We start from the raw sequence: 21033 nt of genomic DNA, 5'->3' as shown, positions 1-21033 counted from the left end.
GCAGAAGTCATTGTAATATTAACTGAATTGTGAGATTAAAAGCTGGACACAATCTTTAAATGTGGCTTTTTGATCTATTTTGAATGTCTTTGAAATAATTGATTATCTGTTTTCTCAAGTCTCAATGTTCCAAGCTCAGTAGCCACTTCTCTTAATCCTACTGGAGGTGCCATGTTACCCTGGCTTACTAAAGAAATATGTGAAGTCTTTGAAGATACAAAATTCTATGAAATGAATAATGTTCTTAGCACTGTAATTACAAGTAAAGCAGTCTTGAGAACATGTAGTTGCTGAAGTGGCACTTTTAATTACCAAAGGATTCCCTGCATCTGTCGTTCTTTTGGAATATGGGACAATGTATTCTGTGGTGACTTTATTGTGGCTTCACTTAAAACTTGGACAATTAACTTTGAGTTTAGACCAAACCTTCAGTTTATTTAGAAATATACTTATGTACCTATATTTTTTGCAAAATAATCTTTTGAGAAATTTAATGCTGAGCATTTGAGCATTTCTAAATTACTTCAAAAGCCCATGTTATTCTGTTACAAACTTTTTGTAGTTTAAACTTTCTGAAAACTTAAACTGTTGTTTTTGTAAAAAGATTGTCTTCCTATGGAAACTGAGATTTCCACACAATAACCGTGTGGAAAGAGAGCAGTGCTGCTTACCTTTACTCACTGGGTGTTTTCTGTAGGGTTCATTTTGTCTTCCTAAACAACATTTATTCTTGAACATTAAATAGTTTCACTATTTTTAAGAATAGCTGGGAAATGGTAATATAGAAGGAGTGCCTCTGACTTGGTGGCAGCTTTTGTCCCTTTGAGAACCAAAGGACTTCAGAAAGAAGGCACACGAGTTTTAGAGCTTCCACTCCTGCAAGAGGAGAAAGTTCAGTGGCTGTGCTGAGGAGAGAGCGTGCTGAGGGAATGCTGCGAATAAAAGTGATGAGGAGTTCATGTGCATTGTTTTCTGTATGTGCTGCAGACAGGGATGAAGCTTTAGGGTGCCCTCACAGTGATGCAAAGCAGCACGGTACAGCCTACTCAGTTTTGTTACTCTATAGAAGGTTCAAATGCCAAAGACTAGGATAATATTTTTGTAAATGGGTTCTGATTTTTTGATGCCGATAATTATTTTTTTTTAGATATTACTTTTATTTAAGGCCAGGATATGAAAATTTTAAGACAAAAAGATGTTGTAAAACAGATAAAAGGGAATTTAAGTATTGCTACCTTAAGAAAAATTAAGATTTAATGCTGTATTTTTAGGAAAAGAAGTTTTAACAGTTAGAAAAAACCTTAATGTAAGCAGTGAAAGTTCAGATACAAACTTATTTTGCTTTTTTTGTATTGATACTATATAAAAAAGAAAATTTTCAAAACCTTTTGACTAATAAACATAAAGGTAACTATTGTGGATGTAAAATTATTGCAAGATGCTTCTGCAAATACGAATTAATGCAAATATGAAATTATGTTTACTGTTAAAATTTTAAGTAAATGTTTGCAAAGTGATCTTGATACATAGTCCAGTTTTCAAAATACCCAAAATGTAGCAAATTGTTTTTTCAGAGTGAAAAGAGGCAATAATATCACAGTATTTTCTCTCAACAAAAATAACAATACTATATTAAAATAGCATAGTGCATATAGTAGTGTGTGATGATATATAACATATTGTGCTATATAGGCACTATAATGGCATCTATAATAGTGTGACATATAATGGTTTTATATCTACTGTCATGAAAAAAATGTATTTTTATTGTGGGTACAAATTTTAGAGCATTTATCTATTTTTCTTTTTCATTTTAGGTTTTATATGAACAGTTCAAGTTTTTCTTGAATCTCTATTTCCTCGTCGTGTCCTGCTCACAGTTTGTACCAGCACTGAAAATAGGCTACCTGTACACGTACTGGGCTCCTCTGGTAAACAGAAAAATACTATTAACTAGAAGTTTTGGGGGTTTTTTAATTTCAGATGAAAGGTTCATGTCTAGGTACATTTCATAAATTTGCAACTGGAAAACTGCATTGATCAAAGAACATAGCAGAAGTAAAGTGCTTATTTGAAATGATGGTATCTTACATCAGATGCTCCAGAAGCTGTTGTTTGATAGCCTTCCCTTCCCCTTGCCTACCACTGTCCTGCCCCACAGGCTGGAGGTTGTTTTTTAACCATCTAGTGTGAGCAAGCAGTGCTCCGTTCTGGCTCCTGGTCACTTGGGAGTTTCTTAAAAAAAAAAAAAAAAAACCCCAAAAAACCAAAACCAAACAAAAAAAACCCACCAACCAAAAAAACCCCAAAAAAACTCCCACAAAAACCCCAAACCCCCAACAAAAACAAACAAAAACAACACCAAAAAAACCCAAACCAAACCAAACAAAAAACCAAAAAACCCAAACAAACAAAAAAACAAACCAAAAAAAAAAAAAGAAAAAAGCTCCAGCTACTAGAGAAACTTAGTGGATATCATAGGTAATTTTTGTGTTAATTTCTTTCAGTTTATCATTATTTGTTCACTATTTCGTTCTTTCAGACTAGGTCAGAATTGTGAGCATAAATTTTTTGCATTCCTTCTGTACCAATTTTGATCACAACCTTTTCTTAAAAAAATTGAGATGAAATATTTTAAACCATGAATAAAACAGGAGGAAATAATGTCTTTAGGTTACTAATTAAACACACTTTTCCTAAATGATCACCACCCTGCCACTTACACTGGCTTTCTTTTGATATGTCTTTTTGTTATTTAGCCCTCTGCAGTATTTTCTTGGGAAAATGTTCAAACCACTGGCTTCGGACTCAGGTTTCCTAAGGTTTGAAAAATGTATTCAGAGGAGACCTTTTTGGTAGTCTACCAGCTGTATTCCCATGATTTGGAATTCTTTTCTCATTGGTAACCAGATCATTACCTTCTCTTTCATCTTCTTCCTGGTCCCTCCGTACCAGGTTTAAAGGCAGGAAGAACAAGTGCCTTATGTTCTAAACTTATAAAAAAAAGATATTTTTCAGTAGCGTTTATTCTCAGTGGTATTCAAGGGAACGGTGACATGCTGACTGCTTGAGTAAAGGTCGTTCTTAACAAGTCAATAGAGTAAATATTCTGGATTGATTTCATTGTTTTAATTGTTGTAACATGTGTCCTTTTAAGTATGGATAAATGGAGAGACTGTCCTGGGTGTTCTTCATACCTCTTTCCAGACAACTTTTTGCTTCTGCTCCAACAAAAAAACACTTTCAAGACAGAAAGCTTGTTCAACAGTGGGATTTCAAATGGATATTTACAAAGGTCTTTGTCACTGACACAGTAAGAAAAGGCAGAAGTCAGCTTTGTCTGGAAGTTGCTCTCTTCACAGCGAAGTACTGTGTAAAGCTCTATACATCAGTGGGGTAGTAAGGAAAAAAAATGCTTGTCTTATTCCAGGATGTTTTGAATTATGTTTCCCAGTTTTCACATACAGTTTGAAAATACCAATATCTCAATGCTAGTGGTGCCACTTTTTGCTAAACTCACTTGTTTCTACTTTAATAGCATTTCTACTAATGATCAACCTTCAGGTTGAATATAGCTCAGTATCTGTGAAAATATAAAACATTTAAGGCCCATTGGGCTACTTTTGTTGCTTAACAGATTACTTTGGTTTTCTTTGAAGAGCATGTAACTGCTGATAAATCTTCAGTAATAATCAGAGGAGCAGCTGTGACTTGTATTTTTTCTCAAGATTTTAAAGGAAAATTGTTTGCCCTGATACTTAAAACCAGATGAATAGAAATTGACTATTGCTAGTAGCGTTTTGGGTTTTTTTGATGGTGTATGTGGGTTTTGTGGGTTGTTTCGGTTTTGTTAGGGTTTTCTTGTCTTTCGTTTATTTGTTTTGGGGTTTTTTATTTCAACAGCTTTTACAGCAGACATGATACACTTAGATCAAACTCTGAAGTTCTTAAAACAAGACTATTTTGCTAATTTGTTGTCATTTGCATAGTAGGGAATGCACTTCTCATTTCGACTCCAGCATACAAGGGTTGTAAAGCATACAAGTATGATTGTAAGCAGTATGCTAAAGATATTTACCTGCTTACAGTTAAAGAAGGATGACAGGTTTCTTTTGTAAGATTGGCTTCACAACTTCAGCTCTCCTTTGGAAGAGTATCAAGTTCCTTTGAGCAAATGAGCAAAAAGGGAGGTTTCTTTCTAAAATTGTTCCTTGTAGTTAGTCATGGTTAGCTGTACTCAGCTGCTCAGCAAGGTACAGGGACTGCCAGGGAAAATTCTTACACTAAAAGAAATATCACACGTGTAGCTCTTGCACATTAGCACCTTGCATTCTGTGTTTTGGTTACTGTCTAGTTAACAAGATAAGTGCAAATGGCTAATAATACATTTGAGGGTGCTTCAGGAGTGCCCTTTTTTTATGCTGCTAGAATATCTATGCTGACAAAGCATGTGAAAATGCTGCTGCCAGAAGAGGGGAAAACCTGACTGCTCATTCATTTATGCCCTAGGAGCGAAAAGGAACGCATTTTGCATAGGCTCTTTTGCGTTCTGTGTAGTTGTAATGCAATTCGTACCTAACAGAAACCTCAACAAACAAGAAGTGTTTGACTATAAGGTCACAACAGAGTAAGCCTTGGAACTTTGGACTGGAACTGTATAACAGCCCTAAAATCCCCAGGAGGATTTTAGTCAACATTCCTTTAGGAAAGCTCTACACCTTCACTCCTTTCGTATTGCTGGGAGGTTAGGGTAAGGTTGGCATGCTGTTGGACTTCTGCAAGAAATGTCTAACGGCATAAATTTTCTTCTGTAAAGTATCAGTGTGTGTCTAAAGCTATATAGATAATCTAGAACCTTATCTGTTGGTGGATTTATCAATATTTGAATTTTTTTAACCATCTTACTTAAAATAATAATAAGGTCACTGTACTATTGAAAATTTTAGTTCTCTTTCTCTGATAGAGAAAAACTGAAGTGCTCAGTCTAAGGCAGGAGACACCAACTGAGAAGGTTTAGAGAGGGCGAGAGGAAAGTTATGTGCTTATCCCTGAACTGTTCTGTATTCTTTTTAACTTACCATCCTTTGTGGTCAGAGATCGTCATAGTTGAGCGAAGCACTTTGTAGCTTCAGCCGAAGCTGCAGTGGCACTGTCCTGTGAAAGGAGCAGCCAAAGCATTTAGACACTTAGTTTTTCAGAACAAACCCCCTTTTTCTTTGTCAATGTTTGTGATGTATTGCCAAGTAACTTCATTTAAGGTGGCAAAATAAACTAGTCACCCATTTATCTTTTTCTGTCTGTTAGGAAAAAGGCAATTTTTCAACATTAGATCTGGAGGCTTTTTAAATGTTTTTGATAAGGCCCTAAAATTTGTGGGAGATAGGGAAATATGCTTATTGAACTTATAAAGACTGTCTTTAATTCATTCAAACCTTTTTCATTTTTTACATTTCAAAATACTATCTTAATTATGTGTATTTGGGAGATGTAGCTACTCTAATTATATTCGTACAATGTGCAAGTATGATTTTTTTTTTTCCTGGAGTAAACAAAGATATTATTTTAACAAATGGAAGAAAACGCATCCAAATTAAAAATAAGCAAATATTCTAAACACGCGTTTTTACTCTGCATGGTGTTCGTACTTGTCTGTTTCTGTTCTGACACTGAAAATTCTGAATTGCATGTTTGTATCTTTAACAGGGATTCGTTTTGACGGTCACGGTGGTGCGGGAAGCTGTTGATGAATTTCGACGTTACAAAAGAGACAAAGAAATGAACTCACAGTTATACAGCAAGCTGACAGTACGAGGTTAGCAAAACCATTTGTGTGAATCCTTAAAATATCTCATCTTTTTCTTATATGTACATTTGCAGACTTTCAGTTCAAAGAAATGTCTCAAGCATCAGTATTCAGAATGAAACTGATACTCAACTAAATAAAGTATGTGATTTCCCTTAGGTGAATATGGTTGTTAAGCTTGATCTTTTTAAGAAGTTTTATAAATATTTTGTTGTTTGTAAAAGAAAGGTGTATGTATATAATTGTATATATTTTTGAAGAATTCTACTGTTTAGCACCCTTACTTCAACGTGCAGTTCTCTTCTGAAATTTATATTGAACAGTAACTCAACAACATTGTCAACTATGTATCAGGTGTATTTAGTAAATAAGGGATCAGCAAATAATTAAGCTAATTAAAATTCACTAGAACCTTTCAAATGTGGTGGATAAATTCATGTTTGAGAAAAGGAAGATGTATTGTGAATCATCTTCAGTATCAAAAATATTGACTCAATTTTTGCATATAATTTGAAATCTACTTGATCGTGCAGAATCAAGAACAGACAGTTTTCTTTGTAGAAATTAATAAAAGGAGAAATCAGTTATGACTCTTCTTTTTAATGAACTTTGAATCCCATGTTGAGAATGATTTGTGATCCTTGAACTAACAGTGTTTTGAGTTGTGTCCAATTTTAAGAGTGAAAACGTTATTGCTGTCACCACTCAAAATTCAGTTGTACTACACATTGCCACAAACCCATATATAGGTGATTGCACCTTTTTCTTAAAATAGGATTTTTTCATAAAAAGGCATTCTGAAACTGAAAGATATCATTTTGAGACAAAAACTGGGATTTCTTACTGTGATAAAATTAGACTAAAGTTTTGTGGAGGACTTAGGTATTTATGTGCAAATTAAGGAAGTCAAATACTATGCTTCCATAAACTATATTTATAAATGACTTTCAATATAATTACCTAATATTCTTCATGTGGAAAAATTTGGTTAGGCTTACTATACTAACCTACAGTTTAGTGGTTTGAAGAAAGAAGACTTTGTTACTTATGAATGAACAAACTTGATACTGATTTAATTAAAAGCCTGAAAATTGATGCCACTCTGAAGAGTCACTTTTCAGAGTGGAACTGCACTTTATACTAACATCTTTTTTTTTCCTAGTGATTTTATGGCTTGTGTAGGTTTTACAGTCTTTGATTTGAAACTGTTCTTTTTTTCCATTTCAAAGAGAGAAACTGCCATAGAGAGGTTAAGCAGGTTGCCCTTGTTCTAATTGGACAGTAGGAAAACTTTAAATTAACAAGATTAAGTGTTACCCTTAATTTAATAACTTCCGGTTAGTTGTTTTGCAAAATTGTGTTTTCTAAAGGGAAATAAACATATTTGTTGCAATAGACGTTAGTGGGATCTGAATTGTGAGTAGGTACTTGAGTAAATATAGTGTGGGTAGGCTGATTTGTAGGCTAAAATCTTCTCATACAGAGTTGCAGTAGATGAAAATTGGGAAGTCTGTCACTACCTAACAGGGTTAACTTTCTCTTGGAGTCTTTCTTAGCTGTGAGAAACGCTGAACAGGTAAAACATGTGAATGCTGACTTACGACTTGCATGTTGCTAGTGTAAGAAGTACCAGCTTTTGAAGATAAGGGGGTTCACATTAGTGACTCTTGAAGACATAACATTTCTTTTTAGTAATTGGAGAACTTGAATATATGTTTGTTCTAATCAGTAAGTCTTAACTTTTTTTTTATAATAATGAACTGTTCTGATTAGGAAATCAAGGGAGAATGGGACATCTCTATTAAATGTTACTTATTTGTACTCGAACAGCAATTGGCCAGATTAATATCCATAGACTAATTCTGATCCATGAGATATCTGGTATTATGCAGTTCTCTATTTTTCATGTAACATGGAAAAGCTCAGTCACCCCTTGGTGAATTTGCTATGTGTAACTTTGCATTTGTCAAGTAGGTGGACTGCTACACGTGAAGTTTGAATAGTTTCTGCTTTTTCAAGCCTTTATGGCAAGTGATGAAACATGCAAATCAGTAAATGCATTGAATTTTTTTAGTGAGCAAATCAATGAAGTGTACCCCTGTCCATCTCTGTCATGTGATTCCTTTCCCTTGGATACTTGGTTGTTGTACCAAATATCTTAAGGTGTTCAGTGTGTATGATGCATTCTACTGTTTTAATCTTATCGAGATGCTTGCTGCAAAATCTACTTTCCTTTTCTATGTATCAAAGTCTACAGATTGCTAATAGGTAGTTTCCAGTCAGCGTGCAAGTTTAACTCGGAGGGAAGAAGAATATTTGCCTGTAGAATTGAAATTACCTGACTGGTGAAGATTCTGTGAATTTAATTGCCTTTTTCTGCTTCAGAGTGGTTCACCTCTGTATCCTTTTGTAGAGCAGAAACTGCAGTAGAAAAAATTTTAGACCTATGCGTGCAGGTTTGGGAGGACTTCTGTTTTGCTTTCTTAAGGAACCATTATACATTTGGGACAGTTTCTTGTCTCATATGAGACATTCTTAGCTTAGGTATGACCAGCTAAATGCCTCTGAAAATCCTCTGCTACTCTGCAGAGGAATCACCTCAAGTTTATGAATAGGCTATTATCTCTTTCATTAACCTGTGAAGAGCCAATTGGCTAATAAAATTGTAAAGCAATTTTTTTTCCCTTCCCGTTCTTGAAGTTGGCAGTCCTGCCCTGAGCCTTTCATAGTTAGGTTTCTCTGTGCAGTGTTACTGAAGTTTCTAAGAAATAAGATCAAGAAGAAAACAACTATAATAGTCTTAACAACAAGTGGCAGAAGAGGCAGAAGTGGCCTGCATCTGTCACTTTATCTCAAGATTTTAAACATGCTGCAGAGCTCTCACTTTGCAACTTGCAAAGCAAAAGAAAAATTGAATGACAGGAGAGATGAGTTTAATGAAATAATTCCATCCAGGCTTCAAATGTGAAAGACTTATGTCTTTGCAGTATTCTTAAAGGATGTTAAGGCATGAAGTTGAAAGCATATATTTAAAATTGTGAAATTGGGAAAATATCAATAACTGCTATGCAAGAGAAAGATGTATGAAAGCTACTATGTTTCCTTTCAAATTGGAGAATTGAGAAGACTGTTTTGGAGAGCTACAGCAATTTGAATATTTTTTTTAATTATTATTATTATTTTAAATTTTTTTTAGAACTTCAGCTCTCCAAGAACAGATTATCCTTCTGCTTTTTAAAAAGCCAGTTCATTAAAAAAAAAAAAATTATATCTGAATCTAAAGGTACAACATTACATCTTTATTGCTTGCCATATTTCAGACTCCTGATGACTTAATTCCTGGTATTCAGACCATTTGGAAACAGTTATTTTTTAAAGAATTGTATCAACTTGATCTAACTGATTAGAGGAGCAGTAACAACAACAGAAACGGAACTTGAAATTTTAACGTAAGAAAGAAATTGAAATGGAGGCCAAAAGAGAGGAAAAGTCAAGGGGCTGTTCTTCCACATTTTTGCAGCATTGAGGAGATTGGATAAGAAGGAATGAAGGTTGTCCATTTCACCTTCACAAGAGGAGACAGGACACAGGGTCTCTCTAGAGTTTTTACATTGGTAATTAAAGACTAATCTGAGTTCTATATAAGATAGAGTTTGAAAGAAGGACCTAAGGACAGCACTTGCTCTGAAAGATCAGTATCCTCACCCTGGACTTGCTGTAGCTTTAAGCTTCCCCTCACTGCCTGCCTGCTCGCTCCTCCTCCAGCTCCCCATTATATTATGTGTACTGTAATTATGCTGACAATTTAGGCTAATAGATACCAGGCAAAACTTTCATATGTTTCTTTACTTTACTAGTGTCTTTCAAGAGTTTTGTATTTTAGGGTTAGACACAAGCTGTATTACCAACTCCACCGGCAGTACTTCAGACGGTATTTAAAGTGTCATGGGTAAGATGTAATAGCAACTTAAAAATAATTTGAAAATCCTGTTTTCAGAAGTGGCTGTTCTTTCATGAGTGGCACTCGTGTAGTGGAGAGACTTTATTAATAACAAGTAGTAAAGTTTATAGCCGCATTTTGTTTACTTCATTTCTTAATTTTTTGTGTGAAGTACTTGTTAGCACATATGAGGTATTTATTAGTTTCTCAGATCATTGCAGTTCATTGAAACGGCTTTATCTTGAGAACATAATGAATTACTACAGACACATTTCAGTGTTCCAGTTCTGCATAATTCTATATGTTGCTGTAGGCAAAAGCCTTGCGCCTCAGTGGACTATAAAGTCTGGATGCGCAGCCACTTCTGACAGCTTTGGACTTTTTATTGGTAGTTGCACAGATGGTGAAGTGTGTTTTGCTACAGAGATGTTTTTAGAGGAAAAAAAATAGTTTGCAAAAATAATTTATGCAGTGAATAACATTCAGTGTCTTATTTCTCCAAATGCAGCTTCACTAAGATGTAGTATTGCATTATTTTAATGTTCTCTGAAATGGTATCTCATGAGTCTTATTTTTGCTAGTCTAAAAGAAAGTGTTATGTGTTGAGTTTTCAGAATTTTAAGCCACTTTTTTAATTACTACCACATTTTGCCATTTAGTTTTTAATGGAATATGTCCTGGCATTCAAACTCATTGTAGAATTGTCTTGTATGTCACAGGCCACTTCCTTGTGTGTGAGGATGCACAGGATGCTCTTAACAAAACATGTTAGTGTCTAATAAAGACAGCATTCTGTGCTGTTTTACTAAGCCACCTGGAAAACAGTCTAATAAGGAAACTTTTCAATTCATAATGTGAAATTCCTGGAATTGCTAGACTAAGTCCAAACAAAGGTGCAGTGTGGGTTCCTGTTGGAATACTTGACACCCTAAGTCTTTGCTTCATGTCTGCACTACACCATGTTGCAAATGAATGTTCTACCTTCTCTTGTCCTCTGAGGTTTAGTGTCTTTTGATCTTTACTGTAGATGCTGTTAGAACATGACCGTGGAAAATTGGATTATTTTAGTTGATGAAATTACTAATAGTTGCATTTGATGAGTAGCTCTGAATGGTTTTGCTCATACTCGATTGTATAGGTGGTATATATCTGAGACTTGGCACAGCTCATGCTAGGATTTTTGTTGTTGTTATTATAATCAGTGGATTGATAAACTAATGAAAATTATTAGGGGAAGAATGGAAAACAATATAAGAAATGCTATCCTTTTAGTAATGCCAACAGACTTAGAAAGCAAAGTAAACATTACAGTATTCCTTTATATGCTATTCACTGCTAGTCAGAACTTGAGAATTTTTAAGGAGAATTCACAGGCTTGTGCAGTTAAGCAGGGGAAATATGTTGATTTTATATCAGACTATTCTTTTAGTGGTTGAGCTTTAGTTTTAAGTTACTTTAAATTTAAAAAAAAAAAAATTTGGTACCTATGGAAATTAACTTAGTGTCAATGTATCTTGAAACTCTTGTAGATTACTGCTGATGTTCTTGCTACAGCTTTATATAACTTTTGTAGTATTCTGCTACTCCCTTTACCCTCACAAATATTGACTGAAGACATAATTTGTTTTATATTTGAGCAGAGGAGGGAAAGTGTTTTTGGCAACTAGTGTAAAAGGTCACTATCAATAGCAAAGTCTGGCTTTCAGAAGTAACTTTGCATACAGGGCAAACAAAAATTGTGATTTTCATGACATTGCACATTTTACAAGTGCAAATGTCATGGAAAGTGTATTAAATATTAGCTGTATATCATAGGAATACATTTATTATTGACTGAATTAAACATAAAATACCTTAGTTCGGCATGAAATGCAATTTTAAAGAGCAAGTACTGAAAAAAATTCCTCATATTATGAATCTTACTACCTTTTAATCAACATGTAAGTTTATGGAATTCTTTGAGGTTAACTACCTGGTCTGTCTTTATTGAGAGTTGCGATGAAAAGGGTTCATGGATTTGGAGCCGTTAGGGGTTTTTTTTGATACTTAGTATAACTTTGAGAGATGATGATGCATTGACAAATCTATTGCTTGTGGCATTTTTGATTAAACTTCAAGCTGATTGCTGCTCCTTCTGTGCTTTTGTGGGTTTTCTGTTTTAATTCATTCAGTTTGATTTTCATTTAGACCTCTACCACTTTACCATATTTTGACATACTTGCCATCGGATACCTGCTGATCACATACCTGCTGATGGAAGTCATGATAGTGTTTCTGTTGAGAAAGGATCATACTTGTGGGGATGTGTTTCAGGTCGTCAGGCTATGTTAATATACATGTGTTTATATACTGAGGGTTTTTTGGGTCTTGGTTGTTTTTAACTCAGAGAAGCAATTTTATTCTGGAACTGTGGCAAGGACTTGGGATTAGAACTCCTGAATTCTGATGAGATCAACAATAACATACTTTGGGCAGTTGCTTAACCTCTCTGTCTCGGTTTTTCAGTCTGTCAAATAAAAATGTTAAAACTTTACAGTCTTACAAATATTAATACCCTACAGAACATATAGAAATTAAATTGGAAAATGTGCTGTGTAGATTTTTGAAGGAGTTGTTCACAGCAGGTACTGAATGGGCTGCTTTAGAGAATGAAAAAAATCAGCTTTTGAAATTTTAGTTTTTTGAAATTAAATCTTCAGGCATTTCTTTTGACTTCAGAGAAATTTACTTCTTTTCTACTCTAATTGCCAATAAGTGTCAGGTGGTGCCAATTACATCAGTAACTTTAGTGGTCAAGAAAAGCTACCTGTTGATAACTGGGCTGTGAATAACAATTCATGCATGTGAGACTGCTCCATGACTGTAAGCTTTACAACTCTTGACTTGTCAGACACAGAAGTGCTGTTTAGAAGGTGATGTGAAAGATTCCTGTTTCCAATTTATAACTCTGTTACTGATACTATAGGTCAGACTTGAGCATCTTCCATACATTTGTTTTTCCTCTAATACTTCTACAATACCTAATTGCGTACAAAAGTAGAATTTTTTAACCAGTGAGTTATTTATTCAAACAGATGAAATCTATTTATTAACGTGTTCAGCAAAAATCTGTTTTGTAAAAATTGTAACATTTTCACCAAACAATACCATCTTCAAATAATTTGTGCATTCTGGGATTTATATTCTTATTTGTTATTTATGTCTGCCTAAGTTGATTACATTTCTTCTTTTTTTTTTTAAGGTAAAGTGCAAGTTAAGAGTTCAGACATACAAGTTGGAGACCTCATCATAGTGGAAAAGGTTGATACTTTTAAAATATATTTTAAAGCCTAAAGATTATTAACATGCTAATTATCTTCTGAAGAAAAGTGTATCAAGGTACTTATCTGTGGAGTACTAACTAGATAGTGTTTTAGTTCAAGTCTTATATGAGAATCAAGGAAGTCTATTTTAGAATTAATTATAAGCTTAATTAAATGTACCCATTTATATTTTATGAATTGGTATATGCTTAAATCTATCTTGTGAAAGGAATACAATTACAGAATTAATTTCCCTGACTTGCTGTGCTGAATGTTTTGTCTGATTACTGGTACTTTCCTTCTGATGCTCTATTCAGTGTTTTTCTGTCTGAAACCATCAAGGATAGGCTTTATTTATGTGTATGTGTATATAGAGATATATATATATGTTTGTATTATCTAATCATAGTATGTATCTAGCTATATATAAATAATTAAGTAATAAGAAAGTTTATATATTTTAAAAAGGGAGAAAAAGCTTTTCAGTTTGATTGCAAATGCTGAGTGAGAGCTGTGAATTCTTTTTCACTCTTATGTTAACATGACAATAAAGACTGTTGCTTATTTCAGTTACCTTTCTGGGCTACTAAGAGGTTTTATTGTGGCCTTCGAATTCAGAGGTAACTATTTTTACTTACATTAATTCTGGAAAGGTGACTTACTTTCTGTGTGCCATCAAGTAATTCCCATCACACTTTCTGTTAGAGAGCTAGTCCATGGAGATGCTGGAAGGAGGCACCTTGAATCTTGTATCTGCTTTTGCTTGTTTTGGAAAGCTTCTGTTTCCTTTGTTTCTTCTGTAGTCTAAAGAAAGAAGAATACACCCAACTCTCATTTAGTTTGCTGCTCTCGGCTTAAAATATATATTTTTCCATGTTAGTTTGCATTATTTCTTGCTCTTTTTAGCTTTCTTTTTGTCTGTTCTGTGTACCTTAGATCTTTTGGGACCTGTCTGGGCAGCATATACTAGCATCCACAAGTTAGGCACTAATATGTCTGGCCTTCACATCTATTTTGCCTTACCCCTTGCTATCTTAGAGTGCAGGGGAATCAGCTTGCAGGGGCTTGCTTGCACCTATTCCAGATTTTCTAGGAGACTGAGAATTAGATATTTGTTTTTATTTTTATTAGCGAGCTTTTTTGGACCTCTTTAATCTCTATACCTGAAATTAATTATTATAGAGGTAATCTACCTTCCCCAAAATTTACTGAGATCCATCTGTCTGCTAGATTACACTAGAATTTGAAAAACTTGAGTTACTCTGGAGATCAATCTGTCTTGTATGAGGGTCATTATCATCTATTTCAGAATTATTTGCAGTAGCTTAGAGCTCATATGTTGTGAGTACCTCAAGTTTCTAATGAAAAAAAAAAAGTAATGTTTAAGGATGTAGGGAAATAATGAGTAGTGTTCTTTTTGATGGAAGATTTTCCTTGGGTATCTCCATAAGATGCATGTAATTGTTTGAATGTTGTATTTCATCTTCAAGCTCCCTACGGTCCCAAGAGCAGCTTTTTTTTTTTCTTTTGAGCTCTCTGGGGGTGCTTTCAGACTAATGAATTTGAATGTTTTCTGGTTCTTTTGAGAAGTGTATTTTGTTGCAGCAAGCAATTTTCAATTTCAGAGTATGACTCTTAAGCCAAAGAACCACTCAGGAGTGAAATGTTCAATTGCTCACTCTAATGGCAGAGGAACAAGTTAACATTGTATTTGACTGGTAGATGCATCAACAGCATTTCCGCAGTGAAATTAATGACTCATTTGAGCTGAAGATCCATATGTTAACTAGTGACTGCATCACAAATACTAACAACTTAAGTGAAAGGCTTTTCTAGATTTAAACCTTGAATATCTTCTGATTATTGTCTTTTTTAAAATAGTTCTAATTAATTTCAAAGTATCTCTTAAGTGACTGTAATGTACTTAAAACAGTTTAGTTTCAAGTAATATATCTGTTGTTCCAACTGAAAATTTTGTAGTGCACTATTACTAGGGCAGAAAGAAGCCTGAATAGATGAAAATATTGCCTGTTTTTTAAAAGCTAAAAGACATTTGTATATGGAAGCTGAAAAATGGTCCCCTGCCTTGAACAGGCAAGCTACTTCTAGATGTTCTCCTTGTTTTGTGTTAAGACAGATTTTTAGTTTCCAGTGGGAGCACAGATACGCGGAGTGATCCTAAATAACACAATTGAAGGGAGGAGTTGATGGGTTCAGGTATTGTTATTTAGACACTGTAGCATATTGACAGTTTGGAATATGTTTTGGAGGTATGAAGAGTATATAAAACTTAACACTTCTAGTTAATAATATTAACTACACATTTATGTAACAACCTTTAGTAGTAACAACACATAGTAGTGTTTAAAAACATGCAGAACTATAATGCTTTATCTTAAAACCTTGAGAGTTTTTCTTGGAGCTGTAAGGGGACACAATCAGGTTTTTCTTAATCTCTGGTGTAAAATGAAGTTAATCCAGTATTTGCAAGGATTGCAGCTAATGCTAGCATGCAGTATTGCACAGCATGCAGATCCAGGAAGACAACTGGGAAGTCCCTCTTCCATTTATAACTCAGAAGCAAGCAGGAATATTTTAGTCAATGAGAAAAGTAGACGGTTCATTGCATGACGTGAGAAGAAAGGACAGTAAATGCAAAATTCTGAGGGTCTGTAGGCATTGGCAATTAAGGGCAACTGGAAGACTGACTAGGGAACTAGAAAAGCTTATGTAAATAACAATTTCATGGTAATAATGTGCAAAAAATGCAAAAGAAATTTGAAAGCTATTAGAAGCCGTATTTTTTAAGTGAATATTGTAACCTGTGCGGCAGGGAAGTATAGGTGTGTTTATGGGTCTTGTTTGCCAATCTAGCTAGTATTCCTGGATGACGTAGAGTTGCTCATGGGAACCCAGCAGCGGGGGAAGCACTTATCTTATGCTGACCATTGTCTTGCTGTAGTTAGATCTCTAGGACTGAATCTGTAAGTCTGCAAACAGTGAGATAAATGGAAGCCCTCCTTTTCTGGAACTCTATTTCTGCCTGGATTTAAGCAAAACAATGTATTCAAGTCATTTTTGTGACTTATATATTCAAATTTGAGTATATATCAATAAACATTTCTAGCTTCATCTCCATGGTAATTGAGATTACGTAGTTTCTTCATGGGTTTCTGAATGCTTGAAGTTATATGTGTTGTCATTTTAACTTGTTCTACTTTGATAAATATGACATGAGAGGGCTAACATGATTGACATATTGCTGCTGTTTGTCTGTGACAATGTACAACAGAATTTCATTTTCTCCATAATGAGATGTTAAAGATTTTTGTAGCATACTTGCCATCTGTTTCTGTATAGTCACTCTTTTATAGAGACTAGGTATGTCTTTGCAGGAGTATCTTTGCTCTTCAGTGTCAGCAGTAATAATGACAATATTTTTTGGTATCTACTACTCCTGGACTATCTTTCTGCCCACTTCCAAAATATGAAAAACCTGATGAAAAACAAGATGTCAGTTTTAAATACTTTTAAGACAAACCGGTCTCTAGCCTTCACTACATAGTAGGATACATTCAGATACATTTTTGCAGAAAAACTTACATTATTTTACAGGAAAGAAAAAGGAGCAGAGAGAACATAAAAGGAGGCAAAAATCAATATGCATTTTTTCTGTTAAAATAAGAAAATATTCACATGACTAGTTGAATAGCAGTCTATCATGGAGGCAGTGGGGGAAGGAGTTGCTGATCTCTCTGTGGTGATCAGCGATAGGACACGAGGAAGTGGAATCACAAGGACATGTAGTGATAGTACAAGGGGTAATGGCTTTAAACTGAAAGAGGGTCTATTTAGCTTAAATAGTACCCAGAAATTCTTCACTATGAAGGTGGTGAGGCACTGGAACAGGTTGACCAGAGCAGCTGTGGATGCCCTGTCCCTGGAAGTGTTCAAGGCCATGTTGGATAGGGCTCTGAGTAACCTGGTCTAGTGAAAGCTATCCCTGTCCATGGCAGAGGATTTGGAACTAGATGATTTTTAAGGTACCTTCCAACCCAAACCATTCTGATTCTATGAATGAAGCTGTGTCAGGGAAAATTCTGGGAAAAGACTCTTCACTGAGAGAGTGGTTGATCACTGGAACAGGCTCCCTGGGGAAGTGGTCATGGCCCCAAGCCTGTCCAAGTTCAAGAAGTGCCTGGATTATGCTCTTAGTCAAATGGTTTAGTCTTAGGTAGTCCCCAAACGAGCAGGGTGTTGGACTCTGTGATCCATATGGGTCGGGTCCCTTCCAACTTGAGCTATTCTATGATTCTGCCCAATTTTGTCAGGCATAAAGTACCTGAATCTTGAATAGTGTGTACCAGGTGACTGTTTTATTTACTGAATGGGAAACATGTCCTCTGGAAGCTGGTAATGACTATAGAAACTTGATGCCTCATTCATATTATTAGAATTTCTGTTTAATTTGGTATTAGATCAGTTGACTGTTACTTTTGTAAAATTTTTGAATGTTGGTCAAGTGTTTTAGCTTGTTTACAAGTAGCTGGAAGTTTGTAGGCATGAAGTCAGTAACCTGAAACTTGTGTAATGGATTTATGTCAGAGCTGGCAGGGAAGCTGCAAAAATGTATAGCTAATCTATATGAAGACTGGATATCTGTTTAATTGTTATTGTCATTTAAGGACAGAATTATTTAATTTTCAAGTTGCCTTTTCCTTTTCCTCTTTTTTCATCTAATAGGTGCATAATAATATAGTTTAAGGTTAATGTTTTTACCACAGTTTTTTCCGTGTATAATTCTTATGTGTTATGAGGCAAGATGCAAAAAATTGCTGTACTAGTTGCAGATGAGCAGCGTCTTCAGGGTGAATACTGCTGGCATACAGACAAGCACATGAATTTTATTTTTATTGTAAAAGCACAAAGAGTTAAAATGGAAATTGCTGCAAATCAGGAAGTATTCGTGCATGGAAATGCATAATTTTAAGGTATGCAGAGGGTTTTTTGCTACCTACATAAGATTTTTAGGTAAACTAGAATGTGCATCTATTCCCTAGTGTTTCCCGAATTGCTTGTTTCCCAAGCATCATTTTTGCTTATGATGGTACCATCTCTGTGGCCCCTTGTGGCCCCTCTCTACTGAAGTGCCCATAGTGGATACAGTTATAGTTGCTTCCAGTCCCATTTCTCATTGGTGTCCTTGAGAGTATGTTGCAGGGAGTGGTAAGAAGTACGTGCCTCTGAGAAAGTCAGAGACTTTACATCATCTTATTTTCAAAGCTAAGCCCATATAACACATAGTTTGCCAGTTGACTCTGGCAGATCCATTCAGATCACACTATTCCAAGTGGCACTGTTGTGGCTGCATGCTGATCTTGGGATGGTTTCTTTGGAGTGATGGAAAACTTTGCCTGTAGTATCCAGGATGTTTTCAATCAGAAATAATATTGCTGTGTGACTGATGCAAATGTTAGAGTTCAGCATTACATACAGGGAAGAAGCATCAGCTTCAGTGCTGTTGTCTGGTGTAAATACATATTTATTCTCCACTGTGAGTGAGACTGAATTATTTTGCGCTCTGAACTGATTTTTATGGATAGTCAGGCATAATATTTTGGAGGTCCCACACAGAGTGTCATACCAAGCAGTGTTTATTTATCTGGACGGATGTATTTTGAGCTGTTTTATTGGAGGGAACTGGGAGTGCATGTATTTCAAATATTTTTCTTTGGCTTGGAGTGATGAAAGCAAAGTGCAGCTTTCAATTAAAGTAAAAGGTGGAGGGTTAAAAATAAAAAAAAAAATACATATCTGGTTTCAAATGAAAGCAGTTTGAGAATGCTGGGTTTCTTTCTGTTTATAGCAGTGTTGTGTCCTTAATTGTTGAGATGGAGGACTGGTTGACTCGAATAAGCAAAAAATACCCCTCTGTCTTTGTGCTGATTCTTCTACAAGCTTTTTTGAATGTTTGCTGATGCTGTGGTTTGGGCTTTTCCTGGGATAAGAGCTTTCAGGGCTGCTCCATGCTGAATGCACTTGCATTTCATGTAAATATATTCAGTATGCGAGATACTCCAGTGCTTAATGCCTTCAGCTCTTCAGGTTAGCTTGACCTCATCTGCATTGCTGTTTCTTCTGTACAAAATAATTAACCAGTTTTCTGTAGCTGGTAGTTAATGCTCAAAATACAACCACAATTGAATTATTATTGCTGTATCAATTTTGCAGTTTGATTATAGTTGAAGTGTGACATAGGGAATTATTGAATAGTTTTGAAATGCTCAGATACCAGTTTGAGCCCCTTAATTTTTTATGTGTAGTAAATTTGTTCAGTTTTTTAAGACTGAATTCTGAGGTTCATGTATGCTGTGGTCGGCTTTCTCACTATATATATTTTCTTTTCCACTCAATTAGACAGTAGAGCTCTTAAAAATTAAGATGATGACCTCGAGATATGCAGTGGCTTTCAAGGCAGTATCAACCAAGTATAAAGGGGAAACCTGAAATTTATTCTGAAATGGGGGTACTGTCTATTATGAAAAATATTTATGCGCTATATCCTCTTAAAAAGTAAACAGAAACAAGTATTAGAAAATATTTTTGTGCATGAAACTTGTAATACCATTGCTAATAATCAACTGAGATTTTTTAAATTGGTTAAAGATAGTCTGTAAATGAAATCCAAATCAATCTCTGTGTGTAACTTCAATATCAAGTTGTACAGCATGTGGCGTACTGGACATAAGTTGTGCTGAAAGAAATTGCAATTCAGTGCAGCATCTTCTCTAATTGCTCTGTCCACTCTTCACTCTGGTCCCTGTCGACTTCGTACGTTGCTTTTTATCTTTCCAGTCCTGTATCTCTTTCAGGTTTTGACATGTTGGTTATTTTTACTTCTTCCAGTTTTTCATTCCTAAACTCTGTGTTGGCAATGTGTATCTAGTGCTGGTAGATGCCTTGAGAACAAGTGGAGGGAGAGCTAAGGATTTGGGTAGCAGATAGCATGTGTGTGTGGGAGGGTGGTATTGTTCATTTTGTTGAACCTGTGAAGGCTTAGATTGGCCTTTCTGTGGTCAACAAATAATTGCAAACTTGATTTGATACATATAGTTCTGTGCTAGAAAGGGAAATGGCAGAACAGGTGTGCAGAGGCACTAACTATGCATGTGGCTCTATGCCTTAGATAGTGAGGAAGAAATTCTGGTCATTTTAGTTACATGAAATAGGAAAATGCTGTTCCCTAGTTTGCTGTTTCCCTTTTGTACATTTGTGTGTGTTGGGAGAGAGGAGAATGCTTGATATACGTTATGTTTGCTGCTTGAGTGCCAAGACAGATATTTTAAATTTCACCTTTTTTTTTTCTATTATATATGCTAACTACATGTCAGAGTTTTACTCAGTGAAATTATTTTAAAAGATATTTCAAAAGATATTGGATGTTTATGTTCTTGAAGTAGTGTTTTCAGTTAAGAAAATGTTAATATGTTCTTCAGGTATTTATGATTCACTTATAAAGAGCATCTGAAAGGATTAACTGTTGTTTGCTTATTGTATAATTTTTCGAAAATATTGATTTCTGAATTGCAAATGCTGAATGTAAAGTACTGTGAGAAATCCTATTTTAATTGAGTTTCAATCCAAGTGTGACCTTTTGGTGATAGATCTTACTGGACATTTGATTGGAATTTATTTTTTTTCCTACTTAGAAAAAATGTACTTTTTTTTTTTCTCCTCTCAGAATCAACGAATCCCATCTGACATGGTGTTTCTTAGAACATCGGAAAAAACGGGTATGTTTTGACAATTCACGTTGCTTACACGATAATCTGGTGATTTGTGCTAAAATTTTAGATTGTGCATTGTGGCCAATTTGGATTGGTCGAATAGATTGATGGAGCTCTACCTTCATTCAATTAATGGGAAAGAGTCCATAGGTGAGAAATACAGTATGCTTGGACTGTAAACCAGGAGTAATCTTATTGTGA

General features: G+C 35.0%; 1 protein-coding gene across 4 annotated transcripts in view; it reads left to right on the top strand.

Moving 5' to 3' along the window:
* Window positions 1-21033, top strand: part of ATP9B (ATPase phospholipid transporting 9B (putative)) — a 157477-nt gene that overhangs the window by 27775 nt on the left and 108669 nt on the right. For all 4 annotated transcript variants that reach the window (XM_027662750.1, XM_027662752.1, XM_027662751.1 and 1 more), the window contains exons 4-7: window positions 1818-1931; window positions 5704-5812; window positions 12985-13043; window positions 20787-20838. In XM_027662750.1, the coding sequence (XP_027518551.1) occupies window positions 1818-1931; window positions 5704-5812; window positions 12985-13043; window positions 20787-20838 (334 nt within the window). The remainder of the gene's footprint in view (window positions 1-1817; window positions 1932-5703; window positions 5813-12984; window positions 13044-20786; window positions 20839-21033) is intronic.

Source organism: Corapipo altera, unplaced genomic scaffold, assembly GCF_003945725.1.
Source record: "Corapipo altera isolate COAL_440 unplaced genomic scaffold, ASM394572v1 359, whole genome shotgun sequence".
Lineage (NCBI taxonomy): Eukaryota > Metazoa > Chordata > Aves > Passeriformes > Pipridae > Corapipo > Corapipo altera.
This window is presented reverse-complemented; position numbering and strand designations above follow the sequence as displayed.